We start from the raw sequence: 20666 nt of genomic DNA on the forward strand, positions 1-20666 counted from the left end.
AAAAGGTTTTAGGCCATTGTACAAGCTCTTGGCAAATACTATTGGTTTTTACACATTACAGTTCTTAATTGAGGAGGAACATCATTAATTGATGAGGGACATCTCATGTATAACCTGTGTTTGCATAACAAAACATCTTCCTGTCTCTTTTTGCCTCATTTCAGTTTAAATTCTTCATAAGTTTAGCCACTCTATACACTCTGGCTTTTGACACAGTCCTATATTTGTTCTAGGAATACCTACCATTGAATTCAGTGGAATTTACTTCTGAATCTGTGTGTAATATATGGATAAGATAGATTTGTGGGTTTCATATAAGATTTCCTGATCCTGAGTGTATTGACCAGTCATCTGATTGGTAGGCTGCTTGAGAGCAGTTGTGTGAGACGCGAGAAACCAGGAACCAAGATTTTTCAAATGAGTTCAAGTTTATTCTATACTAGCTCTCTACAAGAATCTGAACTACTAATAGTCAAGGCAAATTGACAATAGGTAAGAGTCAATGGAATTCAAGGAGGGTTGGTCTTAGATCTCTTGTGGGCACGAAGGGACTCAAGACATGCTTGACCCCTCCCTTGAGAAATCCTGGTCATCTCCTACAAGTCGTAGGCTAGGGAAGGTATAACACCAAGGTATAACATTAGAACATCAAGAAGTAAACAATACTCCAATCAAGGAACTGCCAAACAAGCTAACAGTAAACAGCCCAAACAAAGAACCTCCAAAACCATCCACACTGATGGGGCAATCCACTAGAATATAAATTGAAAGCAAACCGCACTCCTTACTAGCACTGATGATGTTGACCTAGCAAGCTCAACCCTGAGCTACAAATATTCTTCTTTTTCAGATGGGGTTCTCTCAGAACAGTGGAGTATATACCTCTGACAATTGATGGGTGAACTGTTGGTCTAGTCAGCGTATGAAAGTTGCTCCCAGCTGTGACAGCACATCCCAAAGAAAAGGGGGATGCGGGCTTAGATGCTTAGCCCCAAACCCATCCTCTGGCCACCAAAGGTTGCCCTTTCATGTGAGCAATTTGATGCCCTTTACGTATTTTGAATTACAGCTTCCAGAATCAGTCACCAGCATTTGCGCTAGCCTAGATGGTTGAGAATTGTTTTTTAACACATTGGGAGGGCATGATATTGCTTACTTCTTTGAGAACAGTGGTAGGTATTAAGCCTTTCAAACGACAGATGAATTTCAAAAGGAGCTTTATATCAGTTAATGTGACATGCTGGAGATTTAGTAGAGTTCATTTTCCATTTTTGCTGAATGCTTTGTGAAACTGTCATGATTAAGTCTATGGCCAGCTCTCTCTTTAAAGAACACAAGCAAAATAACAATTGGGCATCACTTTTTTGCTCATGTTTTTCTGAAGGTGGTGATTTAAAACATACTGAAATTTTAATCATAGACTCATAGGGCAGGAAGGTACCTTGGAGGTATTTTAGTCCAACCCCCTACTCAAGGCAGGAGTCCTTATATCATCCTGGACAAACGGTTGTCCAATCTTAAAAATCTCCAGTGATGGAACCGCCACACTTTTGGGATGTAAGCAGTTCCATTCATTGATTGGTCTCACTGTCAAAAAGTTCCTCCTTATTTCCAGGTTGAATCTCCCTCTGATGAGTTTCTACCCATTGCTTCTTGTCCTGCCCTTAGGTGCTATGGAGAATAAATCGATCCCCTCGTCTCCGTTACAGGCCTTTAAGTATTAGAAAACTATTATTGGGTCTCCCTGACCTTTCTCAGCCTTCATTAGGCTAAATATAACCTAGTTTCCTTACACATTCATTGTATGATATCTCAGGTTACCTCCTGGAGTTCAGGGCAAGTCTCACAGTACTCCTTATAAGGAACGTTAGGCTGGAAAATCATACCCAGCACACTTCCATGTGCAGAAACTTGAATCTGAGTCTCTCAATCCAGTTTCCAATCACGATACCATACATACTAGTGTGATAGGATAATTCCTTGCCTGCTGAGGAATTCTGGAAGTTGAAATCCACAAGTCTTAAAAGTTGCCAAGTTTGGAGACCCCTGGTAATGATTAGTACTCATTGATCGTTTCAGATGAATTTGTCTAATAACTTTTCAAAAAGTTTAAATAAGAGATTATGGTCATTCTACTGGTTAGCTTTGGGCTGGTTACCTTGACTCCTCTAGCAGTACCATTTGACGGCTCCTGATATCAGGGTGGATTTGATTTAAATTGAGTTGATTTAAATCACAATTTAAATCATGATTTAAATCACTAGTAAAAAGGCTTGATTTAAATCATAATTTTTAAAGAGCAACTGTCATCTCTGCTACTCCTTTGACCCACTGTTGACTCACCGATAGTCCCAGTGTTGCAGAATATACAGGCTCATGCTACATACCTAAGCTCCATTTCATGCTGAATAAACTAAATTATTTATGTATCTTAAATAGAAAACTATCTTACGATAGATTTTTACCCCAACAGTTTTTTATTAAAATAAATTCGATAAAAATCAAAAAAATCCGATTTAAATTTAAAAAAATCTGATTTTTTTGATTTTTTAAAAAATATCATTGATTTTTATCCACTCTGCCTGATATTAATATTACAGAGGTTGGAGAAAAATCTGTTTTTTCCACATTGTGCATTTTTTCCCATATCTCCATGGTGACCTACCTTATTAATGTATTTTCTGAAATCAAAATCTTATATTTCTTTGAAGGAATTTCTCCTTTAATATTGGCTAAAGCTTTCTTGCTCTACAATTTGCTTGAGTTACCGCAAACAAGGCAACACATAATATTTCATGTGGTCATACCATATACTTGCATAAAAACATTACAGTATTAATAGTTTTGTTTTTCTATCCCTTTTCTAATGATCTCTAACATGTAATTTCTTTTTTATTTTTATCTTTTTGCAGCTGCTGAATAATTTGCAGGAGTTATCCAAGAAAACAACTATCCACTTCTCCTTCAGTAAGTTTCAGCTTGGATACCTTCAGCTGATACATGAAATATTGGGAGCGGGGTTTGGTCCCAATATCTTATTGACTGTTAAAAATTAACTAGTCACTAAGAAGGGGTGGGAGAATATGCTAATTTATACTTTTCTACTATTGAATCACTGCTTCATCAGATTACTTGCTCATATCTGCTCTTGCAGTAGCCTCCAACCAAATTCCAATCCCTCCAACCAAAAATATCAGTGATTTAAACTTGGAATTATTTGTATGCAGAAGTTACATTCAATAAATTATGGTTCTTCTTTATGGTTATGGATATCATTGTGTAGGCTACTGTTTAGAGATGAAAAGAGATGCATGTATATTTGGAACAGTTTATCTGCCATAATGTTCTTCTCTACGTATTATATGCCACTACATTCCTTAGGTTGATTCCACACTTTCATGCCACTCTCTTGAAATTAATATTCCTATGTTAGCCTTAATATCTTTAGCTTTTTTCCATCCCATTGATTTCAGTGCATGAACTTAAAGGTGGGTCACATTGAACTATAGTGTGTTTTGTCTGACATCAGTTTAGCATGAATTCAAACATGCAAACTACAAACTACAACAAACACTGTAGTTTGTTGTTGTAAACTAGTTGCATGTGAACCATGCCAGTTATGATTTGTTCAGTAAAGGATAACTAATGAAGTCATGGTTTAGTGCCTTGATTGACAGCATGGCTTGGAGAGCGCATGTGGTGCATCACATCACAACTCCTTATATTGATTTTATTGTCCTCCAGTAACAAGTCCCATTCTGCTTCCGTATTGCTAAATTTCATGTCACCTCTTTTGAATCCGTGGATATCAGTTTTCTGTGTGTATGTGTATAGGTAGTCCTTGACATACAACAATTAGGATCAGTTTCCACTATTAAGCAAACTGGTTGTTGAATGAATTGCATCCAATTTTATGACATTTTTTTCCATGATTGTTAAGTGAATCACTGTAGTTGTTAGTGAATCATGTGGTCATTAAGTGAACCCAGCTTCACCCATTGATTTTGCTTGTTGGAAACTGGCTGGGAAGGTCAGAAATTGCAATCGCATGGCCTCCGGACGCTGCAGCCATTATGCCAAATGCCAGTTGCTAAACACCTGATTTTTGATCACATGATTGTGAGGATGCTGTAATGTTCATAAGTGTGAGGATCAGTTGTAAGTCACTGTTTTCGTTTCCATTGTAACTTTGAGTAGTCACTAATTGAATGGATGCAAGTCAAGGACTACCTGTATAAGTGTATAAGAAAAACATGAGACTTGTAGTTTTTATATGAGGGAACCACTTTTTATGCTACTTCTCGTCTTTGTAGCATGGCATCAAATACGCTGTTTAAAAACTGGTATGGTTTTTGCTGCTACTAAATTTATGCACTTCTGCTTTAGCATAATCTGAGGTGTGATATATTTCCGCGCGAGCGGTTCTTTTAGTTTATCTGGATTTGAGACCTAATTTACTTTTCTTTCTTTTTTCTCAAAAAAGTTTTTATTTTTATTTCTCATAAACATATTTAAATGTACAATCCTTTATCCACCATTTTTCATTCATCTTATCTTTTAACTTTTCTTATTGTGGCAGATTGCTACTTGTCACTAATTTCCTTTTTTTTTCCTTTTATTTTATTTTTCTTCCCTCCCTGCCAAAAAGTTGTGCAATTGTTTTTGTGACTCTCAAAAATCAAGACTGGTTTAAGAAGCAAGCCACAAGATGATGCAGCGGTGCACACATTCCAAGCACTTTTGGCACTGAGAGCAATTTGAGGGTATCTCACCAGAAGGTCAACGTGATGACGGCCTGGTCTATGGTGGAAAGGCTGAAAATGGAGAAGAGGCATTCCCAAAATGAGAGGACTGTTGAGCAAGTCAGTGGGGATTGCAGCACCGAATCTGAAGAATGGACAAGCTCCGAGAGTGAAAATGAGCAGCCTTGCATCAAGAACAGCTCCAGCAACACCCTACCTAGGGAGAAGGACATTCCCCTCCACAAGCCTCACCGGCAGCTTTGCCGCTCTCCTTGCTTGGATCAGCCCAGCTTCTCCCAGAGCAGCCTTCTTCAGGATTTAAAACTGGAAGATGGTAAAGTGAACTCGGACAAAGAATATCAAGCGAAAATTGATTTCGCTTTAAAACTGGGCTACGCAGGGGATCAGATTCAAGCCGTGTTGAACAAGTTGGGGGCGGATGCTCTCATCAATGATATTTTGGCTGAACTTGTGAGGCTTGGCAACAAGGCTGAGAATGAAGGGCCGGCTAGCCTTGGAAGTAGCACTGCTCCCACGGGTGGAACAGCTGCCAAGGAGGTAACCAGCCCCGAGCTGTCCCTGGAGGAGGATGTTGTGGACAGTTCTGACAACTTGAGGCCGATCGTAATTGATGGAAGTAATGTAGCAATGAGGTAATTCATAATTTTGTGCTGTTTTTGTTGCACTTGCGCCCCTCTTTTCTTGCATAAAAACCCTTGAAGGAAATCAGCATCCAGATAAATGTTTATTTCAAATGTGGATAAGAATATACAACAATGGATTCAAATGGCAAATTTTGCAGAGTTCCTTGAATTCTATATCCAGGTACATCCAATACAGATAGTTCTGGACCACATTTGAACCCCAGATTTCTGTTGCTAAGTGAGACAGTTGTTAAGTGAGTTTTGTCCCATTTATAATCTTTCTTGCCATGGTTGCAGTAAATCACTGCAGCTGTTAGTAACACGGTTGTTAAGTGAATCTGGCTTCCTCATAGACTTCGCTTGTCAGAAGATCGCAAAAGGGGATCACATGATCCCGGGACACTGCAATCTTCATAAATACGAGTCAGTTGGCAAGCATTCAAATTTTGATCATATGCCCATGGAGAAGTTGCAATGGTTGTAAGTATGAAAAATGGTGATAAGTCATTTTTTCAGTGCCGTTGTAACTTTGAATAGTTACTAAATGAACTGTTGTAAGTCAAGGACTATCTATACTACCTTACAAGGTTTGAATCTGCCCATCCACTGAGAACATCCTAAAAATGCCCACAAAGTGTCCCTCCTCACTGAAGCTTAGGGAGATGTAGACCATATGGGAGTCCTTTTCTATTATATCCCTGTACATTGAACTTTTTATTCCTGAGGTCTATGCAGCACTCCTATGGCCCTGTCCCATTGAACTGTTACCCCTAGATCAGCGGCCCCCAACCTTTTATGTACCTGGGACATGTACCGGTTCTGTACTGGTTCTGTGGAGAGAAGCTTTTCCGTGGATCAGAGGGAGCGTGGCTTCACACACTGCCTGCATCCCACACGTGCACAAATGGGACTTCACTCATTTGTGCAGCCCCGTTTCTGGTATGCTACAGACCAGTGCCAGTCTATGGCCAGGAGTTGAGGACCTCTGCCCTAATTGATTGTTGAAGGTGTCCATTTTGGGACAGACATTTAGAGCTAGTGCACCTTGAACTGTTTCTGGCACAGTAGTAATCTGCCTAGAGTCTTCTGATTCAGGCATACTATAAAAACAAATTTATTCCGTTTGGATGCCACTAGATTCCAGCTGACTCTGGATGACTCACAATAAAATAGCAAAAACAAGAAATATAGAGAATTAATCAAAACAGATTTAAAAAAAACCCTGCAAAATAAGCACAAGGTGGCAACACCGAAGACATAAAATCTCACAAACAGGGTGGTGGTGCTGGTGTCCCATCCACTCTACCCGACGGCCTGGGTAAGAAGCCAAGTCTAGACAGCCCGATATGTCATCAGGGAGGGAACTATATGGATCTCGATGACATCTCATCATTGTAGAACAGGAATCTCCAACCTTGGAAACTTTTAAGGCTTGTGCACTTCAACTCCCAGAATTCCCCAGCCAGCAAGAAAACAGAGTGAAGTTTGTAGGGTCCAATCTTGAGTCGATCACCGGACCAAACATTTAGTCTTCCAAGCTTTTGAGCTCGTCTACAACCCATCCTCAGGGAAATTCTCTCTCTCCAGATTGTGTGCCATTCTCTCTCCAGAATGGGCGTATATTCTAGAGACAGAGAAGTTCCCTGAGGATAGGCTCCAGCACGAGTCTGAAAGCTTGGAAGAATAAACCTTTGGTCCCGATGACCGACTCAGATTGGATCCTGCAACATTATCCTAGGACACATACATTTGCCTTCATTTGCGAGAGTGAAGTTTTTCTGTTTTTTTCTAGATCTTTTTAATACTGTCTCCTAAATTTTAATAAACGCCTTTCCCTTATGTATTAATTTTTTTCTCAGCCATCTTCATCAAGATATATCAGAAATAATCTGAATTATTTTTGTTCATTTTCAGCCATGGAAATAAAGAAGGATTTTCCTGTCGAGGGATTCAGTTAGCTGTTGATTGGTTTCTGGAAAAAGGTCACAAAGATATAACAGTATTTGTGCCAACCTGGAGGAAAGAACAGAGTCGACCAGACGCGCCAATTACAGGTAACAATTTTGGACTGGCATAACTGTTTTAAGATCAAAGATGAGGATTTTTCCAATAGGATGACTCAGTTACTCTGTCTACTATAATACTGTAGACATACATACTGTTTTTGCATAATATAATAGAAAAAATTTGCATGACCATTTAAATCTTATGGGCTATATTAATGCTTGCATTGAGGAACATTTTGAACCACGTGAGTTATTTGGTACTTATTTTGTATTCTAGCTTATTGAATGCTCAATTTGCTTAAGATAGTTTCCACTTTATACAGGTAGTCCTCGACTTATGAACACAATTGAGCCCAAAAGTTATGTTACTAAGTAAAACATTTGTTAGGTGAGTTTTGCCCCATTTTATGAGTTTCTTGCCACTTTTGTTAAGTGAATCATTGCCAATTCCCAATTGACTTTGCTTGTCAGAAGGCTGCAAAAGCGGATCACACGAATTCAGGACACTGCAACGGTCATAAATATGAACCAGTTGCCAAGCATCTGAATTTTGATCATGTGACCATGGGATGCCGCAATCATAAGTATGAAAAATGGTCATAACTCACTTTTTTCAGTGCCATTGTAATTTGAACACTCACTAAATGAACTCTTGTAAATCAAGGACTACCTGTACTCATTTTTAATATATTGTGAGCCTTGTCAAAAGTGGGATATAAATTAACACAAATGTAGTATCAGTGTCCCCCCCTCCCCCCCGACTGATTTTTCTGGAAATCAAAATGGAATTAAGGAAGGGCACAATGGGGAAAATTTTGTGTTCAAAGAATATTCTGCAAATTGCTGGAAGAATTTATTAATCATTTGGGGAAGTAGCTTTAATATTTCATAACTTCAGGAATAGCTTCAATCAGCTTCATCTGGCAAGTCCTTTTGGGGAAAAGAAGTTGTCAGAGTATTGGTGGCATTTTAGTAGGAAAGAAAGAGATACTGAAAGGATTTAATCCCATTCCATCTCTTTGGATTGAAGTAGGGGCTTTTGAGGCCTATTCTACGAGCCAGAAAAGTCATGGCCCCACCACACTGTATAATATCATTTGTTGCTAAGAGCCTTGCTGTAAGGATGAAAATGACTCCATTATCTTGACTCCAAATGTGACAGACAAGCATTATCTTGAGTTTCTGAAGCTTTAATTTAGAGTTCTTTTAACACTTTTTTTTCTTGCTGTTCTTTAGAATTCCTCATTCATACATTTCTCTAGATGGAAAAGTTGCTGCTCACTTGACAGAGGAGCTAATTTTACAAACAAGCACCATCTAGTGAAAGAAGATGACAGCAAATGTCAATGAATTCTGGAATTTTTAAGGATTTTGATGAATAGAAGTCCCAATGATTTGGAGAAAACCCGTGTTTTCGTCACCCCCCTCCCCGTATGGTTTCCTTTCATTTCACTAGATTTAATCTAAGCTTATTAAATCTCTCTTATGCCCACCTAACAGTTCTAAAGCATGTGAATTGCTTCGGGCAATTGGGGAGGAAAACGCCGGAAAATATGATGCATGGAGGCAATGCTCTTTTTCCTCCCCGATTCCCTGAAGCAATTCGCAGAGCCACGCACCCTCCTCCTCCTTTTCCGCAGTCTCACTTTCTCTTCTCCATTGTGGGTGGAGACAGCAGCCAGGAATGGATGTTCTCGCCTGTTCAGCTTGAAGGACTGAGTCTGTAGCAAAATTAAGCTCCGCCCTTGTTGCTAGGATTATCCAGCTTTTTTCTCAGTCCTTCAGACTGGACAGACGTCTCGGGCTGGGTCTCTTAACCACCTTCCTTTCTACCTTTCCTGGTTGCTATCTTTGACATTTTGGACTTTTATTCTTTTTATTCTCATCGAACTGTGAGTTGCTGAGAACCTTGTCCTCATTGGACTTGGTTCCTTTCCCCTGCAGACTTGCCTGCCTGGGAGGAGACACTTTAAAGAGTAAAGATTTAAAAACTGCTGGGCGGAAAAGACCAGTAAAGGCCGGTTGTTTCGGCTTGAGGCCCTCGTCATCAGACAAGTCTGATTCCAGGTGGTTGACCTCGTCGAGTCGCTGGATTGGTCATGTGTGAAAGAGTCAACAACACCGATTCCAGACAGGATAGCAGATCATCCTGGATGTCCTGCACAGGAGAATTAGAAACCTTCCAGAAGGATCTTTGGCGGGACAAAGATAGCCAGCTTCTAATGACATCTGAAGAGCCCTGGAAAAAATCTGTTGGAGGTTATCAGGGAGGTTATCAGGGAGCACACATTCTCTATTGTGTGCCAGGAACGGCCTCGGCAGGTTCCTCTAGAGGAAGAGGAGTAGTAGTAGAAGCTGAGGGCATAGTAAGTCCCCACAATCCAGAAGTGGAAACAGATATGGGACAATCCCGGAGAGAGACCTGGTCAGGTGTCACCACAGAGGGAGGAACCTGGGAAGCTCCTGTGAGGTAGGGCTCTTACTCTTGCTGGCCTTATTGTAGATTTTCTGCAAGGCTTGATCCCTGCGCCTCTCGTCTCTAGTGGCAGCTGAGCTGAGGCAGCGAGGGGCATGATGGGAATGAGAGTTTTTGCCCTTGGAGGACACTTCCATGATAGACGGTGCCTGAGAAGTACCTGGGTCTGTGCTCAAAGGCATCCTGTCTGACTGGTCAGTAGACCCGGCCTTCCGGCCATGTTTTGATTTGGAAAGTGCCTTAGGCATCTTTATGACAAATATAAAAGGCTCTACGCCCCTTTGGGGCAAGGCAAATTGCAAATGGCCGCCTCAGATACAAAGAGGCACTCAGGGCAATTGATTGCTGGAGAGACAATTCAATGGGAAACCCCCCCAGTTCCAAACACAGAGGCCCACTGCAAAGCGCAAATGCGCTATCAGAAAAAATTGAGCACAAGGTGCCAATGGAGTCCAGTAATAGACCAGGGAGCCCAAAACTCCGGAAGGTCACAAAATGGTGCCCAACGGCCAGGCAATGGAGCACGAAGCTCCTGAACAATCAACGGCGGCCAACAGTTCAACAACGGAGCGCGAAGCTCCTCATGGCCAAAACAGCTCTCAGCGGCCAGGCAATGGAGCGTGAAGCTCCTGACGCCCAAATCAGCTCTCAAACGGCCAATAATGGAGCGCGAAGCTCCTGACGGCCAAATCAACTCCTCAACGGTTAGGCAATGGAGTGCGAAGCTCCTGACGATGAAATAGCGGCTAACAGCAAGCCAACTGAGCACGAAGCTCCTGGGACAGCAAACGATGTGGTTGCCTGTGAGATCGTTGTCGTCAAGCTGGGAATGCTCACTGCGGAGGGCTAGCTCCTTTGATAATTAGGCAGGCAGGAGTGGTGGAATCAGCAGCTGATCTAAGCAGTGGACGGCCTCGTGCACGATGGAATTAGCAATGGCCGTCCACGTAGCTCTCAACGGAGCGCAAAGCTCCTCACCAAATCTCCGGCTTGCCACGTTCACCCCAATCCCCCAGGAGAAAAGCCTTCATGGTGCTCTGGAACGTCTGCAAGTTCAACGGAGCAATGCTAGCCGGTGAAATGGGGAGGGGGATGTCTCCTCCCAGGCAGGCAAACCTGCAGGGGAAAGGAACCAAGTCCAATGAGGACAAGGTTCTCAGCAACTCACAGTTTGATGAGAATAAAAGGAATCAAAGTCCAAAATGTCAAAGACAGCAACCAGGAAAGGTAGAAAGGAAGATGGTTAAGAGATCCAGCCCGAGACGTCTGTCCAGTCTAAAGGACTGAGAAAAAAGCTGGATAATCTTAGCAACAAGGGTAGAGCTTAATTTTGGTACAGACTCAGTCATTCAAGCTGAACAGGCGAGAACACCCATTCCTGGCTGCTGTCTCCACCCAACAAGAAGGTGCTTATCACCTTCTCTTCCTGGCCAGATCCGTCTCCTGGGCCAGGAGCAGAAGCCGACCACCCTCAGCCTGGGTCGTCTGGAGAAGGGGCAGGTTGGGCGGTGAGCACCTTGCCTTACGCCTCTCATGTAGAAGCGCCCGCTTCGCAAGAGTATCGCCTCCATGCATTGTGTTTTCCGGCATTTTCCTCCCCCGCCCTCCTCCTCAGTGACTAAAGGAGAAGAAAACTCTGGGCACATTGAGAAGACATACATTCCTGTTGCTGGAAGAAGGTCGAGGTTGGTTTCCTCCCCCACCCCCTTTTAAACTGAACTGCACTGCTTTTCTGACTTGTTGATAAATGATCCTGGGAGACAGCAACAGCTGGCCACTGCGGAGGCGGCGCTGATCGGTTTCGGGCGGTCAAAACGCCAAGCGGCTGTGGGGAGCTGAGACATTTCTCCTTCACGCTGTCCCCCCAGCTACTTAATGCAGTTCAGTTTAAGAGAGCAAGTGGGGGGGGAACCAACCTCGACTGCGGATGGAGCCCCTCTGGGCACGAAGACTGTTTGGGAGGAGAAAGTGGCTGAGGAGGGAGGACTGCAGGCGCATGGACGGGGAGGGAGACTGCAGGAGAGCAGCCCTTCTTCCAGCAATAGGAGTGTGTGTTCTCAACGTGCCCAGAATTTGCTTCTTCCCCTTTAGCCACTGAGAGCTCCAAGTTCTCCCAGGGTCTGCCTGGAAGCAGCTCCAGCAGTTCTGACAGCTGCCTTCACAACTTGTGCAAGGACTGGCGATCTCCACTCCCTACAGCAGTAGACTTCTCTTTAACCTCCCAAGATTTCTGCCTCCATAGCTGCTGTACAGCATAGGGTGAGGGTGGTCCATGCAGACCACCTGCAGGCTTCGGGTGTGCTGAATGGGCTTGCATCTTCAAGGAACTGGTGGCTTGCTGGACGCTGTACAGGAGGTGTAAGGCAGGGCACTGCCACCTGAAAACACTGTTGCCACGATCTCCTCTGCCTGGAACTGCCTGAAAACGCAATGCTCTTTCTTTGCCTCCACATGCCCCATTTTTGGAATCGGGGAGGCAGCGGAGATCTCCAGGCAGCGGAGATCGCAGCAACAGTGTGTTTGGATGGCAGCGCCTTGCCTTATGCCCCCTGTGCAGCGCCTGCTTCTCCAAGCAAGTCCCGACCTCCGCGCTTCCCCAGGCCGCTTCCAGAATCAGGCTCCGACCAAGGCAGCAAAGGCGCAGGGGACTTGCCGGAAGCCTGGCACCATGTTTATGAGATGGCAGCGTCCAGGAGGACTGAAGTACTGTGTCTCTCTTGGGCCTTGCTGCAAGAAAGCCAGGCTTTCAACGCCTATAGGTAGGAAGACGGAGGCATCTCGAGAGTGAAGCCTTTGGTGCCAAGTCCCTCTTCTGTTCCCATGACAATCATACCCCACCCCATTCTGCCCACTCCAGTTAAATAGAGTGATAAGATTTGTTTTAAACTGATAAAAAGATCTGTGCTACTCGTTATCAAAATCCAAGTGGAAGTGAGGACACTGCTGATCCTGATGCTGGTAGGCAGAGGCAGAATTATTTTTTTCTTGTTTTCCTCCCCAAAAATTAAGGTGCATCTTATACTCTGGTGCATCTTATACTCCAAAAAATATAGTAAACACTTACTTTAGAATGGATGAATATAAGAACTTGGCAATAATCACACTTTCCAAAGTAGATGCTTTGCACTGAATTTCACTGGCTTGCTCTCAGTGAGCTCCTCAGAAGTTGGAGCAATATGTGAATGACAGTTTATTTATTCTGCCTTAAGTTCATACTTTTCCATGTTCTTATTTTACTCTCTACCTTTTCAAAGGTCCTTAAATATTTGAAAACAAATGTAGAAAAATACTTGATGGGTAAAGGCCAGAGGAAACCTAATTACAGGTTTAAATCATTCTAGAGTAGTTGGTTTCATGAGAAATTCACTATAGGCAAGATACTATTTTATCACGCTTAATATCTTCTTTAAAATTATCCTATAAATTATGACAAAAACTTAATAGCATGGGGAAATGATGACTACGATATGAACTAGAAATGTTAAGTATATAAATATATGTAAATTCTGTAAAATTCTTTTAGAATCTTTAAATGTAGCTTAGATTCTACAGCAAGTAAGTCATTGGTCTGCTTCACAAGCTCCCCAAACTTTGGGTGTGGCCCCAGAGAAAATTATCTTATCAAAAAAGTACTTTTTTGATGTGAGAAACGAAACATGATTGCATATATAATATAGAAAGTATTAACTAAATTTAAATATAAATCAATTCAAGCCTACTTTTTACTTTTAAAGCAATGTGTGGTCTAGAACTTGAAAAAAAGTTATGGAATCCTGAACTAAAAGAATTAAATAAACTCAATGAACCAAATGGGTCACATTAATCCCTATAGTTATATAACTGCCAGCAGTGACAAACCGTAATAAATGCTCTTTATCCAAGTACCTTGATCTTAACATTCTTATGTAAATCCAATTTTGCAGACCAAGAAATCTTGCATAGATTGGAGAAGGAAAAAATTCTTGTTTTCACCCCATCACGGAGAGTGCAAGGGAGACGAGTCGTCTGCTACGATGACCGCTTTATAGTGAAGTTGGCCTATGACTCTGATGGCATCATTGTGTCCAATGACAATTACCGGGACCTTCAGAATGAGAAACCAGAATGGAAGAAATTCATAGAGGAACGGCTGCTTATGTATTCCTTTGTAAATGACAAGTACGCTATTTCCCCTCATGTGCTGTGCACAAATCTTCCTTAGAGAGGTTTCCTCTCTCCTAATTGTCTAATTCCGATTCTCATTACATTCTCATTACAGATAGTCTTTGGCTTACACCCACAATTGAGCCCAAAATTTGTGTTGCTAAGCAAGGCAGTTGTTAAGTGAGTTTTGCTCCATTTTACAACCTTTCTTGCCACAGTTGTTAAGTAAATCACTGCAGTTGTTAAGTTAGTAACATGGTTAATAGATGAATCTGGTCTCCGCATTGACTTTGCTTGTCAGAAGGTCACAAAATGGTATCATGTGATCCCGGACACTGCAACTGTCATAAATATGAACCACTTGCCAAGCGTCTGAATTTTGATCATGTGACCATGGGGATGCTGCAATGGTTGTTTGAAAACGGTCATAAATCACTTTTTTCAGTGCCATTGTAATGTTGGTCATTAAATGAACTTTGTAATTTGAGGACTACCTGTATTTGAAAATAGCATGGCCAAGAATTAATGTCTGTGAACAACGTAAATAGTAGTTAACTGATTTAAGTATTTGTTCTCAATGTTTTCCTATATTCTTCAATTCTTCTTCTTTTCTCCGTAGATTTTGTTCTAAGCTAGAATAACATTTTTTCCTCTTTAGTGAGAAAAGGCTCCAATCCTGTTAGATTTTTGGTTAGCATTTTTTGCTTGTTTTTCAGGTATCTTTTACTTTTACGTGGAAAGTAAAGATTGATTGGCAGAAGCTGCTTTCTGAATTCGCTACTGCTAAACTACAAAAGTGGTTGTGATCTTGGCTTGTTAGTAAAGGTTGCTGCTTTGAGACTCAGCAACAATATTTTTGTTAATGTCCCTGATAACCACAATGGGGTGGTCACTGACCTCAAGCCAGACATCCTAGAATGTGAAGTCAAATGGGCCTTAGGAAATCTGAGCAACAACAAAGCTAGTGGAGGTGACAGTATTTCAGCTAAGCTAAGATTTCAAAATCTTAAAAGATGATGCAGTAAAAGTGCTACACTCAATTTGCCAGCAAATTTGGAAAACTCAAAAGTGGCCACAGGATTGGAAAAGGTCAGTTTATATTCCAATTCCAAAGAAAGGCAATGCCAAAGAATGTTCAAACTATCACACCATTGCACTCATTCCACATGCTAGTAAATTTATGCTTAAAATCCTAAAAGCTAGGCTCCAGCAGTATGTGGATCGAGAACTACCAGAAGTACAGGCAGGATTTCAAAGAGGCAGAGGAACTACAGATCAAATTGCCAAGATATGCTGGATCATGGAGAAAACTAGGGAGTTCCAGAAAAACATCTACTTCTGCTTCATTGACTATGCTAAAGCCTTTGATTGTGTGGATCACAACAAATTGCGGCAAGTTCTTAGAGAGATAGGAGTACCAGACCATCTTATTTGTCTCTTGAGAAACCTAAATGCAGGTCAAGAAGCAACAGTGAGAACTGGACATGGATCCACTGATTGGTTCAAAATTGGGAAAGGAGTCCGGCAAGGCTGTATACTGTCGCCCTGCCTATTTAACTTATATGCAGAGCACATCATGAGAAAGGCAGGGCTAGATGAATCAAAAGTTGGAATTAAGATTGCTGGGAGAAATAACAACAACCTCAGATATGCAGATGATAGCAGAAAGTGAAGAGGAATTAATGCAGGTGAAGAAGGAGAGTGCAAAAGTTGGCTTGAAACTAAACATTAAGAAAACTAAGATCATAAACTAAGTGCGTATAGTCAAGGCTATGGTGTTCCCAGTTGCAATCTATGGCTGTGAAAGTTGGACCATAAGAAAGCTTGAGCACCAAAGAATTGAGGCCTTTGAACTATGGTGCTGGAGAAGACTCCTGCGAGTCCCTTGGACTACAAGGCGATCAAACCAGTCAGTCCTAGAGGAGATCAACCCTGATTGTTCTTTAGAAGGCCAGAACCTGAAGATGAAACTCAAATACTTTGGCCACTTAATGAGAAGGAAGGACTCCCTGGAGAGGAGCCTAATGCTGGGAACGATTGAGAGCAAAAGAAGAAGGGCGTGACAGAGAATGAGGTGGCTGGATTGAGTCACTGAAGCAGTAGCCGTGAGCTTAAATAGACTCCAGAGGATGGTAGAGGACAGGAAAGCCTGGAGAAACGTTGTCCATGGGGTCACAATGGGTTGGACACTCCTTCGCAACTAACAACAACTGTCTTTCTGTGATTTCATGTCAGCGCTGAAAGAGATCATAATTTGGAACGCTGACATCAACATTATTTTAAATCACCATCAGTCTGTGTTCAGTATGTACTATATAGGTATACTAATGGTTTCCAGGGGATGGTAGAGGACAGGAAGGCCTGGAGGAAAGTAGTCCATGGGGTTGCGATGGGTCGGATACGACTTCACAACTAACAAGTATAATAAATAAATCTGTGTCATGGCCAATTTTAATGTAAGAATATTGTGTAACCTTCTTAACCACTAGATGCTAGTTACTTTATAGATTGCAGAATAACAGAGTTGGAAGAGACCTTGGAGGTCTTCTAGTCCAACCATCTGTTTAAATCAGGAGACCCTACACAATTCTGGCAAATGGCTGTAATCAATCTATTAAAAACCTTCAATAATGATGCAGCCATAACTTCTGGAAGCAAGCCATTGATTAATTGTTCTCACAGACAGGAAATTTCTCCTGAGTTCTAGGCTGGATCTCATTAATGATCTCCCAACCGTTTCTTCTTGTCCTGCCCTCAGATGTTTTGGAGAATAGGTTGACCCCCACTTCTCTCTCACAGCTCCTCAAATATTAGAAGACTGTCATGTCTTTCATTCTCCCAAGTACCTGCAGGCAGGACAAGAAGTAACAAATAGAAGCTTGTCAAAGAGATTAATGCTAGGCAGTTAAATTTGACTATGTTTCATTTTTCTAGGTTTATGCCACCTGATGATCCATTGGGACGCCATGGCCCTAGTCTTGAAAACTTCTTAAGGAAAAAGCCAGTGATACCAGAACACAAAAAGCAACCGTGCCCTTATGGTGAGTAGGTTACTGGAGGGATTTGGAGAAATTTATGTTCTCGTTGGCTGGGAAATTCTAGGCATTGAAGTCCATAAATCTTTAAGTTACCAGGTTTGGAGACCCCTTCTCTAAAGGTTTGAGGAATACTTTCAGACTGCATAGCTAACATTTTTTTAAACTGCAAATTTGTAGTTCCCTGAATCTCTGGAAGATTCCAGGTTGGGGAATATTAAAATAAACAATCAATTTATTGAATAATTATATTATTATTTTGCATCTCATAATGCAAAATAGTAGTAGTAAAGTAGTACAGCTTTGAAGAAAATACAATTTAAATTTATTGGCTAATCAAGAATTTACTCTGAATTTTTAAAATTGGGAGGCAGCATAGAAATACTATTTCTTTAGTTTATGCCACCTGATCCATTCAACATGATCTTTGAAGGTAAAGCCTTAGTTTTTCTTCTCTCTCTTGCCTGTAGAGTTTCAATTATATCTACAGCCAAGAAATTCATTTTGTTTAGGATCTAATCTGGCTCAGTCACTGGGATCAGAGGTTTTGTCTTCTGAGCGTTCAGACTCATGCTGGAGCTCATGCACAGGGAACTTCTCTGTAGCAGAGTATGTGCTGTTCTGTGTGTGCTATTTATAGTGCCTGTTGTAAGTGGCTTTTTGGATGTAGATTGGGGTGTGTCCATGGCTGGCTTTTAAGTCATTGACTGTTGTTTCCTTGTGCTGACCAGCCCTCGCCTTGCAAGTATTTGATAGACTGGTGGTAAATCAGTACTCCTGTTGCCTGATGAGGGCCTGTTTTCCAGGCTTCAATCACTACTCTGGCTCTTTTTGTGCACACACTCTGCTAGAGAGAAGTTCCCTGAAGATGGACTCCAGCACAAGTCTGAAAGTTTGGAAGACAAAGCCTCTGGTCCTGGTGACCAACCCAGATTGGATCCTGCAGCATTATCCTGGAACATGTATATTCACCTTCATTCATTTTGTTTTTAGATAGGAATAGATCCTAATGATTCTCTTTGATCACTTAGAATAATACTATCACAACATAACTGTGTTCTAATTTAGCTGTATCTCATTTTGAGTGAACATTTATAAATGAATATATTTATTTGTGAGGTTTGCTCTAGCTGCCTTCATGGAGCATTGTCACTCGGATTAAAACCTTGACAAGAATTTGGATCTGTTAATAAGGAAAATTGTGGACCTTTTATCATGATGTAAGAAAATACCAATGTCTTATTTTATGCTTTTGTGGTAAGAGCAAAAGATTTCACTAGGGTTATCCAGTTAAGATACATAGTTGGCAAAGAACATTCCTAATCAGAGAGGATTTTTTTCCCCCAGGGAAAAAATGCACGTATGGGCACAAATGTAAATATTACCACCCTGAACGGACAAACCAGCCCTTGAGATCTGTTGCAGATGAGCTTCGCATCAGTGCAAAATTATCTGCGGTGAAAACCATGAGTGAAGGTGCCTTGGCCAAATGTGGTTCAGGGCCAGCCCTTTGCAAAGGAGGGGAGAACATTTCAGAAGTGAAGCGCAATCCTCCGAAACGCCAGTCTGATCCAAGCATCCGGTCTGTGGTGGTGGAACCGGAGGACCGGCTGTCGATAATGCGGAAGCCTGAGGCAAGCTCTGTCCCATCTCTTGTTACGGCATTAAGTGTCCCAACGCTTCCACCTCCTAAAAGCCATGCAGTTGGGGCCTTAAACGCTCGGTCAGCGAGTAGCCCTGTGCCTGGGTCTTCTTCTCAGTTCACCCATCAGAAATCCTCCCTAGAACACATGGCCAGCATGCACTACCCTCCAATCCTGGTCACCAACAGTCACGGGGCTTCGATCAACTACACGGACCCATACCCCAAATATGAATCTTTGGGAGACCATGGCTATTATTCTATGCTCAATGACTTTTCCAGTTTGAACATTAGCAACATCCATAACACAGATTATTATGGAGTCGATCTAGACCAAGGTATCTACTCAAGAAATTCAAGCCCATGTCCTGACAGTTGCTTAAGCCATGCAAGTAATGACTCTTACTCTTCGTATACCGACCTGTACCTGGGTGTAGGAGATGTGGGTTCAGAGGATCACACTAAAGTTCCTCGAATTCCACCGCAAAACCGACTTCAGCCTTTTTCTCATGGCTATCACGAGAGCTTAACTAGAGTTCAGAGTTATGGCACTGAAAGGCCCAAACATACTCCACGCAAGCATTCAGCTTCTCATTTAGCATTACACGTCCAACACCCTTTTGTTGGGGCACGATCCAGTTGCCCAGGGGACTACCCAGGGCCTCCAAATGTTCACCAATCATCAGCTATGGCCCAACCGAGCCGTGCACTGGTTATGACAAGGATGGATAGTGTTTCTGATTCGAGACTTTATGAAAGTAACCCTACTCGGCAGAGGAGACCCCCCCTTTGTCGAGAGCAACACGCCAGCTGGGATCCATTACCATGTGCAACTGATGCCTACTCTTATCATTCCTATCCCTTGAGCAACAGCCTCATGCAGCCATGTTATGAGCCCGTCATGGTGAGGAGCATGCCTGAGAAGATGGAGCAACTCTGGCGTAACCCTTGGATTGGGGTTTGTGGGGAGCCCCACGAACCACGCGTTATCCCAGAGCATCAGTACCAGACCTATAAGAATCTCTGTAATATTTTTCCTGCTGGCGTCGTCTTGTCTGTGATGGAGAAGAATCCACACATGACTGATGCACAACAGTTGGCAGCTATGATTGTTGCCAAATTGAGAACAGGGCGTTAGCATGGTATCCCTTTGAATTCCTGGAGAAAAATACTGACTGCACCAAACCAACGTCCTGCAGGAGATACCCATGATCCTATAGAGATATTCTCTGTTATGGGAATAGTTTCCCGCTCTAGTATACCAATCTGTAGATTGTTTTGGCAATTGCATTGAATATGTGGTTGAAGAATTCTGTAAAAAGCAGATTGTATTATAAGTAAGCATTAAGTAATTTTTTTAAAGCTGGGATTTTTTTTTAAAAAAATGTGTATTTTACATGAAGTGCATACTTTTTGCATGGATATATACTGTTTCTTGAATCCAAAAGGTCCTATGTTTGAAATAAGTCCCTCAAACTTATTAGCAATTATATTGCATGAGTGAGTTTTGTAGTTTGCAGTGTTAACTGACAAGCTGCTCCAAGGAAAATGCGCTGTGTGCATTTGAACATCCTCACACACTGAAGGTTGCCTGTTCTGGTCCATCTCATTCAAAGAACTTCTCCGAGGCCCCATCAGCTGCTGTGTCTGAACAACTCTCGGTTCTCTGGCAAATTCAGTTTGTGCCCACTGGAGAAATCTTTGCTCTCCAAGTGAGGAAAATAGAAAGACAGATTTTTTTGGGGGGGGGGACTTGTTGCATGGATGCACAACTAATGGGGTGATTTGGGGGGGGGTCTTTAAGTCATGCTCTTTGGGACGAGGCCATCCGTGTCAAATAGATGACATGAAAGCAAGTAGGACAATACTCAGCTAAACCTTAACCGTCTCATTTCCACATAAATCTTGTTAAAATTGGCAAGTGTGGGTTTTAAAATACAATTAATTGTACAATTCAATTTTTTACAATCCAAAGGCG

At 42.0% G+C, this 20666-nt stretch overlaps 1 protein-coding gene across 4 annotated transcripts in view; it reads left to right on the forward strand.

Moving 5' to 3' along the window:
* ZC3H12B (zinc finger CCCH-type containing 12B) overlaps window positions 1–20666 on the forward strand; it is an 81762-nt gene that overhangs the window by 59622 nt on the left and 1474 nt on the right. For 3 of the 4 annotated variants that reach the window (XM_034435076.3, XM_034435077.3, XM_034435078.3), the window contains 6 exons: window positions 2913–2967; window positions 4649–5395; window positions 7301–7440; window positions 13792–14026; window positions 16946–17052; window positions 18394–20666. The exon at window positions 18394–20666 is cut by the window's right edge and continues 1474 nt beyond it. In XM_034435076.3, the coding sequence (XP_034290967.2) occupies window positions 4788–5395; window positions 7301–7440; window positions 13792–14026; window positions 16946–17052; window positions 18394–19826 (2523 nt within the window). In that variant the 5' untranslated portion in view covers window positions 2913–2967; window positions 4649–4787 and the 3' untranslated portion in view covers window positions 19827–20666. Of the gene's footprint in view, window positions 1–850; window positions 1031–2912; window positions 2968–4648; window positions 5396–7300; window positions 7441–13791; window positions 14027–16945; window positions 17053–18393 lie in introns of those variants that run through there. The other variant, XM_087877543.1, reaches the window with a different exon arrangement.

This window comes from Pantherophis guttatus, chromosome 12 (genome assembly GCF_059756535.1).
Source record: "Pantherophis guttatus breed Tessera chromosome 12, ASM5975653v1, whole genome shotgun sequence".
In the NCBI taxonomy this organism is placed as follows: Eukaryota; Metazoa; Chordata; class Lepidosauria; order Squamata; family Colubridae; genus Pantherophis; species Pantherophis guttatus.